The sequence below is a fragment of the Schistocerca cancellata genome, chromosome 4 (genome assembly GCF_023864275.1).
Source record: "Schistocerca cancellata isolate TAMUIC-IGC-003103 chromosome 4, iqSchCanc2.1, whole genome shotgun sequence".
Classification (NCBI taxonomy): Eukaryota; Metazoa; Arthropoda; class Insecta; order Orthoptera; family Acrididae; genus Schistocerca; species Schistocerca cancellata.
Genome location: NC_064629.1, coordinates 348,403,857 through 348,421,352, shown reverse-complemented (window position 1 = coordinate 348,421,352; position 17,496 = coordinate 348,403,857). Strand labels below are relative to the sequence as shown.

The 17,496-nt window shown below is 38.4% G+C and overlaps 1 protein-coding gene across 3 annotated transcripts in view; it reads left to right on the top strand.

The window, feature by feature from the left end:
• LOC126183585 (uncharacterized) overlaps positions 1 to 3,674 on the top strand; it is a 231,062-nt gene extending 227,388 nt beyond the window's left edge. For all 3 annotated transcript variants that reach the window (XM_049925681.1, XM_049925683.1, XM_049925682.1), the window contains one exon: positions 3,405 to 3,674. In XM_049925681.1, the coding sequence (XP_049781638.1) occupies positions 3,405 to 3,531 (127 nt within the window). In that variant the 3' untranslated portion in view covers positions 3,532 to 3,674. The remainder of the gene's footprint in view (positions 1 to 3,404) is intronic.
• The last annotated feature ends 13,822 nt before the right edge of the window (positions 3,675 to 17,496 follow it).

Below are 17,496 nucleotides of genomic sequence, written 5' to 3'. Positions count from 1 at the left end.
TCTCTTGCAGCATACTAAAGAGGGGCAAACTGTTGTGTGAATCCTACTACTCTCTTGGTGTTAACCTTCATTTTAAGCATTCAGACAGTGTTAATGTTTATTAGTATTCTTCAATACTTGACACTATTGTCCATTACGAAATCATATAATGGGGTTAGTTGGTTTCTTCATTTGAGAACCCCTAACCCCAAGATCTCCAGCTGTTGTTTTGCTGTTAGATTTGATCAACTTGGATCTTAGTATTTAGAAATTCATTGTAGTAACTACTTATTTTCTTTTTATCATGTCCTCCATGTTCCTCATCTCAGTGATAGTGCATCTGCAACTTTTATAATAAATTTGATTAAATTCCAGCTCCAATTGAACATAAATATATTTGTTTTTATGACCAGTTTCAGGCTCTGGGCTATTATGAACTAGTCATTTATTTATCACAACAGGAGATGTGTTATGTGTCACTCAGTATATAGAGCACATATCTTACTTGTGTCTGTTTTCATCCACAACACCATTTTGTTTTGCCCCCCATGCCATTTTGTCTCATCCCCTCTCTGTCCTGTATTGTCTCCTGCTTGGCCTGGCTCTTCCCCAACCACATCCTGTCTCATCCCCGTGCTCCCCCCCAAGCCATCCTGTTTTGTCACCACCCTGTCCTGTCTTATCCCTCACTCTGTCACGCCATATCCCTCCCTCCCCCCTCTCATGTTCCCTGATTCCCATCCTATCATGTATCATTCCTCATCGTGTGTCATTTCATCCCCTACCTTGTGGCATCTCATCTTCCATCCAGTCTTGTATTATCTCCTGCCTCCATCACCTGCCTGCCCCCTTCCTGCACTGGTCACACCTTGATCCTCTTTACTTACTCCTCCTCTGCACATGATATTAATGTGTCTCACAACAATGTTAAATGTACTACATGAGCAGTTAATCCAGCTCCAGCCTTATCACAACAGAACATACACCCAATGATAATTTATGATTTTACTCTAAATGTAATTTCCTGTACTCAGTTGCTACACTGTAATATTGATGTTTCTCAGTTTTCAAGGCGAATTCTTATTACTGGAACAGTGAACTTTGCCAGAGAAGCTGTTTTCAACATTCAGAATAGTCACAACTGGGATGAAAGAAACCTTCATACCAAACAATCTCATGGATTTCACACATATTTGGCACCAATATATTTTTATTTTTATTTATTTTTCTTATTATCAAGTTCTGTGGGATCATACAAGCGAAAGCTACTTATTCATGAACTGAGTCAATATTTAGTTGACCGAGCGAGGTGGTGCAGTGGTAGCACACTGGACTCGCATTCGGGAGGACGACGGTTCAATCCCACGTCCGGCCATCCTGATTTAGGTTTTCCGTGATTTCCCTAAATTGCTCCAGGCAAATGCTGGGATGGTTCCTTTGAAAGGGCATGGCCGACTTCCTTCCCCATCCTTCCCTAATCTGATGAGACCGATGACGTCGCTGTTTGGTCTCTTCCCCCAAACAATCCAATCCAGTATTTAGTTTACAGATTGGTCATTACAAGATTTGTAAACAAGAGAATTAAAGAATTAACAAAACATGACAAAAAACCTGAGAGAATGTTAAAATAAGTAACACATTATTGAGAGAAGTTCTGAACTACAGTGAGGAGCTTCTGTACAGATTAAAAGCAATGTGCCACAAGAAAACTTATCAACTAGGATTTTTGTACTTTGGGATTATCACTCACTTTTCTCAGTTCTGCTGGAAGACTATTGAAAATGAAAGCTACTGAATAGTTCATACCTTCATGTACAATGTTTAAGGAAGTGTTATCTAAGTTTGAAGTTTGTGAACTGACACCACAGATCAGTCTGAATATCATTTTTGAGGCTAAGAAAATTCTTGACAAGTGCATAGAGCTGCGTCAGAATAGAACACAGCACATGATTATGGGTGAAAATAAGTAAAGTAAACAAGCCTCTACATTTCAGTGACAGGGCACATTATTTTTGTGATGAAGATAGTAGCATTGAGTTTCTGCACAAGATCTTGATCATGATAATGATACCCCCATGTGGTGATAAAATCTTGCTGTACAGCCTTATCCCACACTAAATGGATTGGAGGTACCTGATTCTTATGCAAGAACATCCACTGGATGAAGAAATGTGGCTTCATTCTGATGGCACAGCAGCATGTTTTGCAGTTCATCCAAACCTGTTTCAAAGGAGCATTAGAGGAGAGGTGGCTAGATTATGGTGGACTGCATTCTTGTTCACAAGGTCTCTAGAGTTTTCTCCTATAGACTTCTTATGGTGCATCTGCAAAGGGTTTCTTATTTACAAGATCATTGTAGAGTTGTAGGAAGGCCTGGTACCTCAAGTTATACATCTTCACTAGAACCTTGGTCATAACAACAATGTAAACCTCTTGGATTGTTCCCAGTGGTCACTGCTTGCGTATGAGACTGACATTGATTCTGATGTTACTCTGTGATCATTACACATACAAGTAATATCAACAGTAAGAAAGAAAAACACTAGTGTTTATAGTGACAACTGAAGACTTAACACAACACTGCCACATGTTCATACATATAGATGTACTCATTTTACAGCAGGTTCTTATGATTAAAGTTACTGTCTTGAAACTATTAGACGAATGGTGTATTGTTTTACTCATAAGTAATACTGATTTCTTGCATTTCATGGAATACAGAACTTCAGTACATAAAAACAGTTCAATACTAATAATTGTGAAATACAGGTCATGCTTTGCATTCTCAGTGTATGAGTATTTCTTTGTACAGTGCTTGCAATGAACTTATTTTTATGCATTCATTTCAGTAACTCTTTGAGATGTTGTCTACCCATAAATAAATACTTTGCAGCAGAATATATTAAATAAATTTGTAGTTAAAAGAACTATACATTGTAGTTGAGAGGAAAATGTTTGTCTAAGCTGCAACTAACCAAAAAGTTTATAAACTTCATACAAACTAAGAGTGGCAGTAGATATTGTTGCAGAATGAAAAGTGAGACTGTATTATCCTCTTCAAGACAGGCATCATCAACTTATATTTATTATCATGAAGTCCACACCAGATCATCAATATAAAATGAGTAGTACATTATGTAAGACTGATAAACTGGAAACGTAAAAACTCAAATCCATTTTTACATATTGCGTAATATGTGGTCACTGGACTGAACAAAAAATAAATATGCAGTATATTGACTGTAGCTGATGTTAGGGTGTATAGTAATTGTTTTAAAGTAACTGGATGACATGGTTCATATATTTCATATAGATCCTTCTCCAGTAAAATAATTTTGACATCAAATTGCAAAATTACAGCGTAAATAATTCTGTAATAAGTTACCAGTAATCTGAATAATAATCTAAATATGTTTTGTTTTCAGGGTTATGGAGCTACTTCTTCCTCCAGGCCCTGCTAAACAATTACAAAAAATCCGGCAGGCAGCATCTAAGAGAGAAAAGTGTGCATTCGTGCAATGCAGGTTGAAAGCCAGCAAGAAAACACGATGATAACTTTTTTTGGTTATTTATATGCATTAAAATTCTATTTATTTCATACACCATTCATCATATATTATACCAAACATTCTATGTATATATGTAAAAACTACTTTATTTATTTGTAAAAAAACAGTTTAAACTGAAACTTGTTTCATTTAAGGTATGAGATTACAATACAATGTGGAATTCAATTAGAAGATGTATTTTATTCATTTTCTACTGTAACATTGTATTCTGCATCAAGAAAGGAAATGAGAAAGTCAATAACTAAAGAGGAATACATGAGGCATAAAAGTGGAGATTGGTTCTATTTTAAAATATCAGTGAAGTAAAACTGTTATGCTAGCCATCCTACTACAAAACAAACACTATACATATTACTATGATTTTCATTGCTTGTGAACACAAAGAATGATCAGAGAACCCTACACATGCACCTGTTTGTCAGCCAACTGAATGACTGACCAGTTGAGTAATTCCAGTAAGGCAAGACACATCCGGATTGATTTCATTCAATGGTTACATGGCACCCTGCTTGTATCACTGTTTTCAAAATGTTTAACTTACGTTCATGGAGGTTATGTTCAATGAGATTCCACTTGGTATTACACAGAAACAGAAAATGGGATTTGTCTAGGCTGTTTGATAGCTAAAAAGCCCAAGAAAAAGCCAAAAGAGAACTGTGGGCAAAGAAATGGATAATGCAAAGTTAAAAATTCACTTATGTTGTGTTACTGATACTTAAGGAGCTAGAAGCCCATGAGTTTTGGAGTTATTTAGGAATGGATGAAGCATGCTTTTTGGAGCTGCTGAATGTCATCAAATTTTAATATATGACAAGAAATAATACGAAACGAAACTTCCTGGCAGGAAAAACTGTGTGCCGGATCAAGACACGAACTCGGGACCTTTGCCTTTTGCAGGGAAGTGCTCTACCAAATGAACCACCCAAGCATGACTCACACCCCATCCTCACATCTTTACTTCTGCCAGTACCTCATCTCCTACCTTCCAGACTTTACACAAGCTCTCCTGCGAACCTTGCACAACTAGCACTCCTGAAAGAAAGGATATTGCGGAGACATGGCTTAGCCACAGCCTAAGGGATGTTTCCACCATGAGATTTTCACTCTGCAGCAGAGTGTGCACTGATATGAAACTTCCTGGCAGATTAAAACTGTGTGCCGGACCAAGACTCGAACTCGGGACCTATGCCTTTGGCGGGCAAATGCTCTACGAACTGAGCCACCCAAGCATGACTCACACCCCATCCTCACAGCTTTACATCTGCCAGTACCTTGTCTCCTACCTTTTAAACTTTACAGAAGCTCTCCTGCAAAGTTTGGAAGGTAGAAGACAAGGTACTGGCAGAAGTAAATCTGTGAGGACGGGGCGTGAGTCGTGCTTGGGTGACTCAGTTGGTAGAGCACTTGCCCGCAAAAGGCAAAGGTCCCGAGTTCGAGTCTCGGTCCGGCACACAGTTTTAAATTGCCAGGAAGTTTCATATCAGTGCACACTCCACTGCAGAGTGAAATTCTCATTCAGGAAGAAATAATACATTTATGAGAGAAGCTGTAAACTGTGAGGAGCGGCTGTTAGCTACATTATGGTCTCTTGTCTGCTGGCAGAAGTTAAAAGGACCGGAAATGTAGTGCAGTTGTATCACCACAGTTATTATCTAAAATGATTCCTGAAATCTGGAATATGTTTTATAGTTCCCTGAGGAAATATGCCATGGTAAGGCAAAGCAAATAAAATATGATGTTCATATAAACTTTACTGATTTATTCATGTAGGTTGCATAACATACATCCCTTATAATTATAAGAAGCTCATTTCAGATTATAGGAACAAAGACCACAAATGGTGGTGGCCACATGATCTAATACATGCACCAACATGTACATAAAGAAATGAAGCATTTAGCTACTGTAATTACTGCATTGCCCTTCATAGCAGAAGGCGTGACAGTAGGCTCAATTTAGTAAAAAAAAAAAAAAAAAAAAAAAACACTTCTGACAATGAAGCTGATGTATTTATATCTAAATTAATAATAAAACTGTAAATCCATCATGTATGTCTGTTTGTTTGAACATACTAATTTCCAAAATTGTGAGACAAATTTTGATAGGGTTTTCACAGGTAACTTGAGCATACCGTAAAACAACATATAGGCTATTTAATTAAAATCAGCTCATGGAAAGGAAGATACAATATAACTCTTTGAAAAAGCTATTTACTCTTCTGACATTTGAACTGTATCATACTTGTGAAAACACTTTTATTGATTAATATCTTCTATATAATTAATATGTTAAATGTGATGAATACAGTCATAATACTAATATTATTAAACTTGAAAGTAACTCTGCCTGTTATGATTTCACCACTAAACTGCTGAATCAATTTTGATGAGATTTGGTATGGAGATACCTTGAACCATAAGGGAAAACATAGGCTACTGTATAATAAAAAAATGGACACCTCAGAGTCTTAAATACAGGATGGAACATTTTGTTTACATCAGTGAACATAAACTACATCAGCTGTCAGGTGGTGATGCACAGTGAAAGAGAGAGAATACCAGAGAGAGGCAACAACATGACCAGAGTGAAGGAAATTGAACAGCCCCCCCCCCCCCCAATCATTTTTCCAGAAATCAAAAGAAAGAGGCATGAAATAAGATAGAGACTAATACTGCCTAAAATAACTATGAAATAAAGTCCAACTGTTAATTTTAAGTAGTTACTGGCAGAAGCAAAATACCACAGATAATGATGAATGAACACTTGACATACATCATCTTTCAACAATTACTGTAACACATCCATACAAATACTGCAGTCCTAGACTGCACGAAATTAACAATAAGAAGAAATAGTCTGGAGTATTTAGTTTAGTTTCAGTGTTCGTGTGGTATAATACACCCTTCAGTATACATAAGGCACATCCAATAAAGATAAATTCCAAATCAATTGGAGATATGTGTAATACACATGTTCTGGACAACAAACTTAAGAGGAAAAAGTTCTGGGGAAAGTCTGATTTCTTATAAATTGTATTTGGAATATGGTTAAATTTGTATTTGAAATAAGTGGAATAACATGTATGCTATGTGTATTAAATATGCAAACTCTGACTCAGGGATTGAGTACATTATGACCTAATCCACCCAACTAGTTGGGTATAGAATGAAGTTGTTGTATGATTATAAGTTTATCAGATTAATACTTATGATACTGGCTAGGTGAACCAGCTTTCTCCTGAATTAGTTTACCACCCTCTTATTTTATAGATCCAGACTTTGCAAAATGACTACCCATGTATAAAGTCATACAAAGTTTGTTTCACAGAGTAATTTGAACTTTTTCATTTACATACAAAGTGCTCCTATCATAATCTGAACCTATAACTTCAAACAAGTAACTATCTGTTAACAGTAAATTACAGACTTTTCACATCTGTAGTGCATATTTTATAATGTGAAATCATACATCATTAAAAATTTCCAGATAGCAAAAGAAAAATGATTATTGGAGTAATGTGTATTGCAACTGTCAGAAACTTAATAACTTATTTTATTACTCATAAAAAAGATGTACTTCATCATACCTTCCATCCAACGACTACTGTAAGTTTTCAGTCACAATAAAAACTTCCTATCTTGTGCTACTGACATTTCAGAGATGTTATGAAGTACAATGCAAGCCTTTGACAGTCTTCTCCACTGCCACAAATTTCTTGGACTATTGTATGGCTTAAGGTATATTCCATGGAGAATTTAGATGAAACAAGCTCTGTTATAGAAGTAAACTAATACATCAACATATGCAAAACACTGCACAGTTACAGAACATGTAAATGTATACACACCAACCTTCAATCTTTCTCAAGATGTGTGCATGCATTTATACTTTGAGCACACAGCAGACACAATTCCAAATAGGAATTACGCAATTGTGTAATCCATACATGAAGTCTCTAGCTTTCAAAACAATTGCAGAATTACTTGCCAAAACATGGCAGCTAGTAGTATGACATGGTACCAGAGGAGCACTAAATAATGTGACACAGCCTCTCCATGTATTCTCTACCTCTTTGTTCCCAACCAACCTCAAGAAAAACCAGTGAGTTGGTTGACCAAAGCATTCACATACACACAATTTGTCAATTGGTTGGTTGGTGCATATGTAGGACCTTAAGCAGTACCATATAGAGCATATTTCCATAGTTCCATCAGTGGTCTTCAATGTGGTGTGTATTTAGTGGACATACTATTTAACCAGTAAAAACTGGAAACAAAGGCAAAACTGATGAAAACAAAGTTTAATAGCATTGCTTAGATGGACTTACAAATGTGACATTACACAATATTTTTGGATTATTAGTTGTGATAATATATGATTCTCAGCAAAATTTCTAAGTTTGTGCTCACTATAAATTATGATTCAGGCAACTGGAAGTTGCAGCTGGAGTTCCTGCAAATGCAGCTATCTGTCACAGCCTGTCCACCAGGTCCCACTGTGAGGCAAGTGCTGGCCTTGGTGTGAGAGCAAGTTACAATTTTTTTTCTGATGCTGTGGAAAATGTATCAGTACTTTTGATTAAGATAAATGACTAAAGACACATATGGTATAGAGTTTCATGTTATCTCGACACCTGAAATAGACTTAACAGCTTATATAATAAATATAACTTACTGGTAAAGGTCAATTCACACTAGCCATCATGTTGACTCACATAATGTCCCCCAAAACAACCTGCTGTGTATTTCAAATAGTAGCATCCACATTGACCATCATCTCACATCATGGCAATCCACAGCTCATGGTATAGTGATTAGTGCTTCTGCCTCTGGATCATGGGGTTCCAGGTTCCATTCCTGGCCAGGTTGGGGACTTTCTCCACCCGGGTACAGGGTGATTTTGTTGTCCTCATCATTTCATCATCATTCAGGAAATGGCAAGACTGGAAAGTGAAATGACTGGGAATTTGTACAGGTGCTGATAATCATGCCATTGAGTACCCCATAAACCAATCATCATCATCATCATCATCACATCATAGCACAATAAAGGTTTCTTGGAAAGGAAGTTTTGAATGCTGATATCATCAAAAATTGTTGACCACATGACCCTGAAGCTCATTTCCTCCTGATACAAAGCCATATTCTCATTTCCATACTTTTTTCCATTTTACTTTTTGTGGTTGATAATAATTATTTTGATAAAATAATTCTTTTGATTAAGTTTATAATTTTGTAGTGAATGATGAAAGACTGACTGAAGTAGTGAGGCAACAGTCTGAATTGTACGACATGAGCATACTCAATTACTTGCCCTCTCGAACACATATAAAGTGGATTTTTATACATATTGGTACTGTATTTAATGTTTTACAATGAAAGGGATTGCAGTATGGCTGTAACTTGAAGTGAAAAAAGTACTGTGGGTAGAACTAGACTGATTAGTGCAGTGGAGTTTATTTGTATGTTCTCAGGCTTCTACATCTACATCTACATCCATACTCCACAAGCCACCTGACGGTGTGTGGCGGAGGGTACCTTGAGTACCTCTATCGGTTCTCCCTTCTATTCCAGTCTCGTATTGTTCGTGGAAAGAAGGATTGTCGGTATGCCTCTGTGTGGGCTCTAATCTCTCTGATTTTATCCTCATCGTCTCTTCGCGAGATATACGTAGGAGGGAGCAATATACTGTTTGACTCTTCGGTGAAGGTATGTTCTCGAAACTTTGACAAAAGCCCGTACCGAACTACTGAGCGTCTCTCCTGCAGAGTCTTCCACTGGAGTTTATCTATCATCTCTGTAATGCTTTCGCAATTACTAAATGATCCTGTAACGAAGCACGCTGCTCTCCGTTGGATCTTCTCTATATCTTCTATCAACCCTATCTGGTATGGATCCCACACTGCTGAGCAGTATTCAAGCAGTGGGCGAACAAGTGTACTGTAACCTACTTCCTTTGTTTTCGGATTGCATTTCCTTAGGATTCTTCCAATGAATCTCAGTCTGGCATCTGCTTTACCAACGATCAACATTATATGATCATTCCATTTTAAGTCACTCCTAATGCGTACTCCCAGATAATTTATGGTATTAACTGCTTCCAGTTGCTGACCTGCTATTTTGTAGCTAAATGATAAAGGCTCTATCTTTCTGTGTATTCGCATATGTAATATTTGGTAAAGAAATGGACTCTAACCTATAGACATTGCAATAGTGTCAAAATCCTTTTTTGTGAAGTATATATCAAGCAATGCATTGGAGTTGTTTGTTTAAATATGTGTTTGTGGCAGGATTATTTACAGTTAAGTAGCTCTTTGAATTCGGTGTGAAACAGTTTTGCAAGCATCAGTGGTCAATATTTATGTGGTTTCATTAGCTAACTCTAGTAAAAATAAGGAAATTGAACTATTAAAAGCCAAGTACAAGATGTAAAGAAAACATATAAATCTTGAAGGGAAAGTTACTGAAGGAGATATGACTATTTACACTGGTCTGACAACTAAACTAAACCTTAAACAAACCAATTTTCAGGGGTGTGATGACAGCTAATAAAACTGTAATCCTTTTAGTAATGCTAGGTGCAGTTTGATATAACAAATAAACACATTGGTGCTTCGTCTTTCTAAACTATGTGTAAAACACAGATTCCTCTTCTTTGAGATCCTTGTGTAGTGTGTGAAATTATTCTTCTGTACCACATTACGACATTTCATGGACACACCCCTTTTTGCATTGTTTCATTCTTCAGTCTTCCTCCTCTAACATACAAGCTACCCTTGCAAGCTGAAAACCATTTTAGCTGCATAAACGTTGTTTCTGTACAAATGTGGAGACTCCAGCATCCATATATATAAGGGGTGCGGCAGTGTCCATATTAGGATATTAAAAACACACCATCAGGCAGTAACTGTAATTTATTTATTACCTCTTATGTCAATTAATAGTTAAAGATATGCCATTTACTAATGTGTAAGTCATTGTCCATTGTGTGGATTACTTTTTGAATATGAATCCTGTCAAATGATGCCCCCTCTGCACAACACATTCATCTAGCTGGTGTTGGAAGCTTTCCATAACTTGACGTAAGCTATTCCCTGGGATATTGCTGATGGCAGTTATGATGCAATCCTTCAACTCAGGTATGATGGCACAACGTGTTTGGAACACTTCTTGCTTCAGGTAGCCCCAAAGAAAAAAGCCTGCACATGAAAGGTCAGATAAGCAAGCTGGCCAGGAAATGTCACCAAAACATGAAATTAATCTACTGGGAAATGTCTGTCATAAGAAATCCATGCAAATTCTGGCTGTATGCGAGGTCACTTCATCTTGTTGAAACCATAATTGTTCCACATCCACATCAACCATACATAAGTGGGGAAGAACGAAGTCTTGCACCATCTTTACATAACATTCACTGGTGACAGTTACAGCCACACCGCTGTCATCCTCAAAGAAGTAAGGGCCAATAATCCCAAAGGAAGCAACTCAACACCACACTGTGACACAATAACTGTGCAAGGGCTTAATGTGCAGTTCATGTGGGTTTATATCACTCCAGTAATGCATATTCTGTTTATTCAGTGAACCACATAACTCAAAATAAGCTCCATCTGACAACAGGGTGGTGTGCGACATTTGTGGATTTTCGCGAAGGATATCACGCATGGTTAAGCAGAATGTTTTGCATGAAACCCAGTCACGAGACCTAATTTCCTGAACAACATGCAGCTTATATGGGTGAAAATGGAGATCTTCATGCAATATTCTCCTGAATAGATGATCAGACATATGCACAGTTTGTGCATGATGACGAGCAGATAATTTTGGGCTATGCAATAGTGCAGCATGAACATTTTCCACGGTTTCTGGTATCTGCACAGTTCTTTCACTTCTTCCCAGTTTGCCATTGCAAACTGAACCTGTTGTTCAAAATGCACGCACCCACCTCACAACGGTCCATCCACCTGGAACTTCCCCATGACATCCCAAGTTGAAATATTGCCAAAATAGACGCTGGGTAGCAATAACAGAATCGTTATTCTCGAAATAACTTTCAGCAGCAAAGGCACGATGCTGTGCACTCCACCGCTCCATATCGCTGTCACACTCAAAATGGCAGCTCATTAGTACACGAATGGGGCACTAGCTGGCGTACATTCCTGCAGTACGTCATTGTAGTACACAAGTCAAATTACGCTATGAACGCTGCCGCACCCTGTATATATGACCACCTACCTAATAGCTGGTCTGTTCACCTTTGGCACAGATAACATTGGCAGTCCATCATGGTATGGAAGCAATGAGGCCTTTTTAGGTCACTGGGGGGAGCTGGCACCACATCTGCACATACAAGTCACTTAATTCCAGTGAATTCTGAGGAGGGGGGGGGGGGTGATAAGCTCTGATGCTACGTTCAGTCACATCCCAGATGTGTTCAGTCAGGTTCAGATCTGGATAGTTGGGGGGCCAGCACATCAACTGTAAATTACCACTGTGTTCCTCGAACCACTCCATCATATTCCTGGCCTTGTGACATGGCGCATTACCTTGTTGAAAAATGCCACTGCCATTGGGAAACATGATCATCGTGAAGGGGTGTATGTGGTCTGCAACCAGTGTAGGATACTCCTTGGTCATCATGGTGCCTTGCATAAGCTCCACTGGACCCATGGAATCCCACATGAATGCTCCTCTGAGCATAATGGAGCTGCCAGCAGCTCATTTCCATCCCTCAGTACAGGTGTCAAGGAGCAGTTCCCCTGGAAGGTGATGGATTCATGCCCTCCCATCAGCATAATGAAGGAGGTATTGGGATACATCAGACAGTGCAATGCTCTGCTACTGTGCCAACACCCAGTACCAGCAGTCACATGCCCATTTCAGTCATAGTTGCCAATGTCTTGGTGTTAACATTGGAAAGAGCAGCAGTTGTTGGCTACAGAGTCTCGTTGTTAGAAGTATTCAGTGTACTATGCTTTCAGATACACTTTTATCCTGTCCAGTATTAAAGTCTGATGTTGGTTCCACAACAGTTTGCTGCCTGTCCTGTTTTACCAGTCTGCCCAGAATGTGACATCTGACATCTGTAATGAGGGGTGGCCACCCAACCCCATGATGTCCGGCCATAGTCTCATCTTGGTTTCACCACATGTTGAAGACACTAACCACAGCTCTCCTCAAACACCTGACAAGTTATGGAGTTTCTGAAATACTTGTGGTGAGCCTCTGGGCCATCACAGTCTGCCCTCGGTCAAACTCAGATAGGTCACATGCCTTCCCCATTCTACACATGGACAGAATGCTCACTGATATTACGTGCACGATGTGTGTGTCCGACTAGTGGTCATTCCTCACAAGGTGATCCTGCTATCACCTGGGTGGATTTGTATTGATAGTAGGTTGGTGGTCATATTATTCTGGCTGAGCAGTGTATAAACAGTTGAGAATCATCTTGCGAAGACCACAGCCATATTGAAAAAGCAGTTGAGGACAGCCATGTGAGTTGAGATCATGTAACTTACGTGAAGTGATTTGATGTGATGATCAGTATCAATGCACCCTGATGTGATGGTACTGTGATGTGATGGTGCTGTGATGGCCAGTATAAATTGGCCTTAAGTATCCTGCTGTTGATGGTAAGGTAAACAACAGATTTCACAGTGTATCATACCTCTGAGGAGAAAAATCATGCAAAAACAAGGAGGCCACTCTCAGTGTGAATGTGGGACTCCATGGGACAACTTTTCTGCTTGCAGTTTCCAAGAGGAGACCAATACTTACTACTGGGTAGACCGCCAACTGTGTCATGCATCGTAACTGGAAATATGCAACTTTAAAATAGAAAAAACATGGCTGTCATGATGACCTAAAATGCAAAAGCTGAATAAACACAATTTTGTTGAACTTTTATATCCTCTCAGTAGATATAATGAAAAACTGAACATCATTTAGAATAGTCTTCTGTGTTGAGAAAAGTGTAAAATTTAATAATGGTATAGAATGAGTTGACTACTTCTGTTTCAAACATGTTCATGAATAAAATATGAAAGGAAATATCAGTACTGGTAAGTGAACTGAATTTTGTCACAGTTTATCTTGATAAAGTAACTTATGTATGTAATTTCTCATAGCTATTGTCAGTACTTCATTTGACACAGCTGTTGCTCATGTGGAAGATTTGTGAAGTTCATGAACACACTACAGAGTTATGATGGTGCTGCAATTACGGTTGGTCACTGTAATGGATTGCAATCAAGAGTGGTAAAAACGTTACCTACTGCAATGTTTGTTCACCATTTTGCTCATCAACTGAATTCATTGCAGTCACAAGTCACATTAAAGTTCAAAAATGCAAATATTTTCCCTCTCTTTGAATGGTCTTCTTTTTTCTAAGTCAGTGAAAAGAACTTGGGCTCTAGGTGAGGAATTAAAGAACCAACTACCTAAAGCTGTACTTTGCTGTCTTCTGCACCTCATTTTGTGGAAACATTGTCTTGCAGCCACTTGATTTCTTTTTTCATGGAGAAAATAGATCCAGATAAGTGGGATGAAGAAGATTCTATCACTGTTCATGGATTTGAAATCATGATGCAGGGTGTAGTTCAAGTGTGTCTAGCATGCACACAGGTTGGTTGCAGGCCCTCAACATGGCCATCTCTGGCACTGAGGCAGAGCCAGCTTTCATCATAAATCACAACAGACCTTTGTACTGCCCACCAATGAGCTCTTGCTTGACACCACTGAAGTAGCAAATGATGTGGTCTTGGGTCAGTGGAATGCATGCTAAGGGTGTCTGGCTCAGCGCTCTCCTTGAAGTAACCACTTTGCAGAAGTTTGTTGTGTTGCTGTGGCGCCACCTGCTGCTCAAACGGCTGCTGCAGATGCAGTATGATGTGCCAGAATGGTCTTTCCTTGTAGTGCCCCATGGCCATCCAGAGCCAGGTCTTCTTGCAACTATACATTCTGGTGACAATCACAGCTAGAAATCATTTACAGTGGTTACATTCCTGCCAGGTATTTCAGCAATAGCCCAGAAGAAGCTTCCAACTTTTCATAGCCCTGTCAAACAACCTCATTCAAACTCAGTGAGATGGTGACAATAGTGTCTTTGTCATGTTAAAGGCATTCTTGAGTAGCACCAACTTACCACGTCTAATCTTAAAGTAGGTAAGGCTCATGACTGTTACAATGTGTATTTAAAGCAAACCTGATTTTTATCCTCATAGTGGTGCTACTAGCGTTGCTTTTATGTGACTGATGCAAAATTTGAATAGATATCATCTTTCAGATGTAGAAATTTGCCTACCAACTTTCATTTATGTCACACAACTCCTTCTTGATGTTACAATTTTTTCCGTAATGTAAAAATTTTAGATGAATTGATCAAGAGCTTTCCAAGATTTTTTCCTACAGCATTTCCTCGTTATGTATTACTGTGCACAAGGTGTCCATAATTGAAGTTAAAGTTTCAAAATGCTGTAGGAAGAGAATCACTGCTCAGAATGATATCAAATTTGAACAGCATATTGTTGATACAGGGGGGAAAATCTTTGAACCAATAAAATGTAATGAAAGTTAGACCCATAGATGGCACTGTAAGTGTCTTATCATAAATGGATTTGGCTATGAGTAACAGATGAATTGCAATACAATGGTTGTCATTTGAATTGCACATTACACCTTCCATACTGTTTATTGTGCATGACTGTCCAAGTGTGGCAATTACGGCACTATTAGTTAGGTAAGACCATCTGCCACAGCATGGTTGTACGACACTGAATGTAAAAAAGCAGTTTTTAATTGTCGTGAGTCCAAAAACCACATAAAAAGCAAATTACATTGGTTTTTAATTATTCTGGGACCAAAAATCATGTACAAAGCAAAATGACATTGGTTTCTGATTGACGTGAGTCTGGCACAAGACATGTTCAATATGCTGTCCACTGTTTTCTGCCACAAGTTGAAACTGAGAAACAGCATGTTCCACAACAGATGAGAGAGGCGTAAGATTCATGTTCAGAATGCATTGTACAATGTGTACCTTCAGTTCAGCTACATTCATAATCAGAGCACTGAACACAACATCTTCCAGATAACATCACAGCCAGAAGTCACACAGATTAAGAACAGATGATCAGGATGGTCAGGCTAAAGGGATATGACAGCTAACAATTCTAGAATTTCCAGAATACCTCTGCAGCACCCACTTCACTGGTTGTGAGGAGGAGTGTCATCTTGCATAAAAGTGATACTACCCATACCTTCATTGAAATGATAATGGTATGCAAAAGACTCCCATAGCATTTATCAGTGATGGCACAGGTAAAAGGAGCTGTAGTATGATAAATGATGTTACAATCTTTCTCCATGGAGATTGAAATGGATGTTGTCTGTTCACAAAATGTTCTGAAGCCATTCACTGTACACTTCCATGTGAGCAAGAAATTTTAAAGCAAACATTTGCCTTGCCGGCAGGTCAGCAGGAAGCAACTCCTGAGCATGGGTGATTTTCTATGGACAGCAACACAGGATGTTTCATAGGATTTTATGCTCTGTGCTCACAGGCATGTCACTATGTGCTGCATGTTTGCAAGCCACTGCTGGACCCCTCCTACAGTGTTGTGGCCACATCTTTGACAGATGTTGGATCAACTACTTTTCTTCCTCTACCACATTGCACTTCAAAAGAACCTGTCTTTTTGAATTTAGTAATCATTTTCTCCAGACCCTAGCAGACATCAGGCCAAGGCCTTTTTTCATACCTTTGACTGTCTGGAACTTATGCAGGCGTACTGGCACACAGTCACTATTCTTGTAAAAGAACTTTACCTGCTGTGCATGATCCTCCATGGAGTCATTCATGCTGAGTGTCTCAGATGCAAACTGTGGAACAGCCATGTGCTGTGTACCTGTTGGTGCGCATGTTCTGATACTTACAGTACCGTCTGTTGGTCAAAATTTCGCTAACTTTTGTGTTTCATGATGTTTCCCCCTGTGACATTAATATGCTGCTCAAATTTGATGTCATTCTGAGCACTGGTTCTCTTTCTACAGCATTTTGAAACTAGAACTTTAATTAGGGACACCTGTTTATATAGTATTTATATACCTTGTATATTGAAAAATGTGTACCCTATGTCCCTTTGAATGTTTATTAGAGTATCATTTGAAAATATGAAGCGAATTTGTCCAGAAATTTTCCAGATTTTTGTTAAAGATGTTGCCACTTTTTATATAAACAGAGACTTGTCTTTATATAGTAGTATATTGCCACCCATATAATTATAAATCTCTTAACAATGCAGATGAAATCTAAAAGTAACCTGTGAAAGGAATTCAGATAGATCTTACTGTTACTTATTTACATTAAAACAGGAAGACATGAACTTTTTATGACATATGATGGAGTTTGTGCCTGGCTGCTAGATACATAACTGAAAAAACATCTTTGTAGGTGGATTAAATCTAATATAGTTCTACAATGTATTGTTTTCTCAAATGTGAAAACAAATCAGGCTCCCCCTTCTTTGTGCCGTCTATAGATGTAAACATCAGTCCATCATTATAAAATCTCCTACATGTGTTTGATTATGCATAGTTGTTCTGTGATGATATTACAAATATTCAGGAATGATGGAGAAAGATAAATGTATCAGTTTGAGGTAAGGGACATGCTCCATAAAAGACTGAGTTGGAAGTTGTGAGTGAAAATCATTCTGATACCTCTGACAGTAGAATGCATGCATTTTGTACTGTTGTTGATAAGATTGTGGGGTATACAACTTTCAGAGGGTGTCAGTATGGACCAAAACAAGAAAAAAAACTTAATGAACATGGGCTCTAAAGTGCATGCCTTAAAAGCTATTGTCACTTGTCCATCTCCAATACTGTGAAACGTAACTCTTCTGTCACAAGCTCTTGGGTTTCCATATTTGGAGCTGGTAGAATGC